The sequence below is a fragment of the Miscanthus floridulus genome, chromosome 12 (assembly GCF_019320115.1).
Source record: "Miscanthus floridulus cultivar M001 chromosome 12, ASM1932011v1, whole genome shotgun sequence".
Taxonomy (NCBI): domain Eukaryota; kingdom Viridiplantae; phylum Streptophyta; class Magnoliopsida; order Poales; family Poaceae; genus Miscanthus; species Miscanthus floridulus.
The window spans coordinates 53073193-53074915 of record NC_089591.1 but is presented as its reverse complement, the minus strand read 5'-3'; the positions used below and the strand labels follow the sequence as shown (position 1 = coordinate 53074915).

At 42.4% G+C, this 1723-nt stretch overlaps 1 protein-coding gene across 1 annotated transcript; it reads right to left on the bottom strand.

Annotated features, from left to right (window-relative positions):
- Positions 1-324: 324 nt before the first annotated feature.
- On the bottom strand, positions 325-1400 carry LOC136495486 (protein ALP1-like). The gene is made up of 2 exons (XM_066491410.1): positions 1342-1400; positions 325-1258 (listed from the first exon to the last, which is right to left on the bottom strand). The coding sequence occupies exons 1-2, from the start codon at positions 1398-1400 to the stop codon at positions 325-327; spliced, it is 993 nt and encodes a 330-aa protein (XP_066347507.1).
- Positions 1401-1723: the final 323 nt, after the last annotated feature.

Genomic DNA, 1723 nt, shown 5'->3' with positions numbered 1-1723 from the left:
TGAATTGGTTCCTGATAATGATCAACGTGCATGGTACTGTGTAGCTGTGCGCATGGACTCGATGGAACCGAGTGCTGCTCCTGATCAAACTGAATGCTGTTGCTGACAATTGATGGAAACCAAGCACTGTACAACATAAATCAAATTGTGACGTCCAGGATCAAATTGTGTCTTGCCGAGACTATGGAATTAACACATATGTTAACACAAATCACTTAAAAAGAAATATCGAATACAGAAATATGAAACTAAATTGTTCATTACAATTGATAACACAAAGTGTTCAGTACACTTAAATGAAAATGCTAAGAAATTGAAACTAAATCATGATGCTGGTTCCATAGGATATAGATCAGGATGATGGTTCCATAGGTGCTCGATGAGGTCTTCTTTCAACTGGAAATGTGTTTCATCTTCAACAATCATATTGTGCATGATGACACAAGCCCTCATGATCAATGCTAGCGTCTCTGTGTCCCAAACGCGACCTGGTTGTCGAACAATGGCAAACCTAGATTGAAAAGCCCCAAAAGTTCTTTCAACATCCTTCCTCGCTGATTCTTGCGCTTTGGCAAAGTATTTCCTCTTGTTACCCATAGGAAGAGAGATGGACTTCACTAAAGTAGCCCAGGGGGGATATATACCATCGGCGAGATAATAACCCATCTTGTAATCGTGACCATTAATGGTATAGTTCACCTCTGGAGCAATACCTTCCGCCAGGTTGTCAAATAATGGAGACCGGTGAAGGACATTGATATCATTATGAGACCCAGGCATCCCAAAAAATGCATGCCATATCCAAAGGTCATGAGACGCAACAGCTTCTAAAATGATAGTTGGCTTGTTCACATGCCCCTTGTACTGACCCTGCGATTCAACTGGACAATTCTTCCATGCCCAATGCATACAATCGATAGACCCTAACATTCCAGGGAAACCTCTTTTCTCATTGAGTGCCAGTAAGCGTGCTATGTCAGCCTCATTGGGATGTCTCAGGTATTCCGCTTCAAATATTTCAACAACTGCAGCAACAAACCTACGTAGGCTCTCAAGTGCAGTGCTTTCGCCAATGCGAACGTACTCATCTGTAGCATCAGCAGGAACCCCATATGTGAGCATACGTAGAGCGGCAGTGACTTTTTGGAAGCAACTCAGACCAAGCACACCTGTCGCATCCCTTTTCTGCACAAAGTAATAATCATGTGCTTCAACAGCATTCATGATGCGTAGGAAAAGATCCCTATTCATTCTGAATCTGAAGAAAATGAAAAAAGTTCAACACCTCGTATAAAAATTTAACAAATACTATGAATTAATCTTAGGTGAAAGAACAACAACCTCCGACGGAATAAATCTGGACCATACGTCGGATTATCCGCCAAATAATCTTGAAACATCCTCCGGTGGCCGCCTTCTCTATCGCGATAAATAACAGCATGGCCATGGACCGAACCACCGGGTCTTCTTTTTTTATTCCAAAACATGTGCACAATCCGAGCAGCTGTCAAGATGAAGTAATCATCGTCATCTGAAGAATCGTCATCCAATCGTCTTCGGAGACGTGATCTGGAAGCCCTCATCTGTCAGAAATGACAATTGCACATTTGAGAACAATTGCGCATCTGAGAACATCCAACAAAATACGATAGGCTCTGCTGCAAGCTATTCATCTACGAAGCACAAACCTTGGAGATTTGCAGGGCACGCTGGCTTGATGTAG

Coding starts and splice junctions, on each gene's coding strand:
- LOC136495486 (XM_066491410.1), bottom strand. CDS start 1,400: ATGTTTCAAGATTATTTGGCGGATAATCCGACGTATGGTCCAGATTTA. Junction 1,259..1,341: donor CCAGATTTATTCCGTCGGAG/GTTGTTGTTCTT, acceptor CATTTTCTTCAG/ATTCAGAATGAATAGGGATC.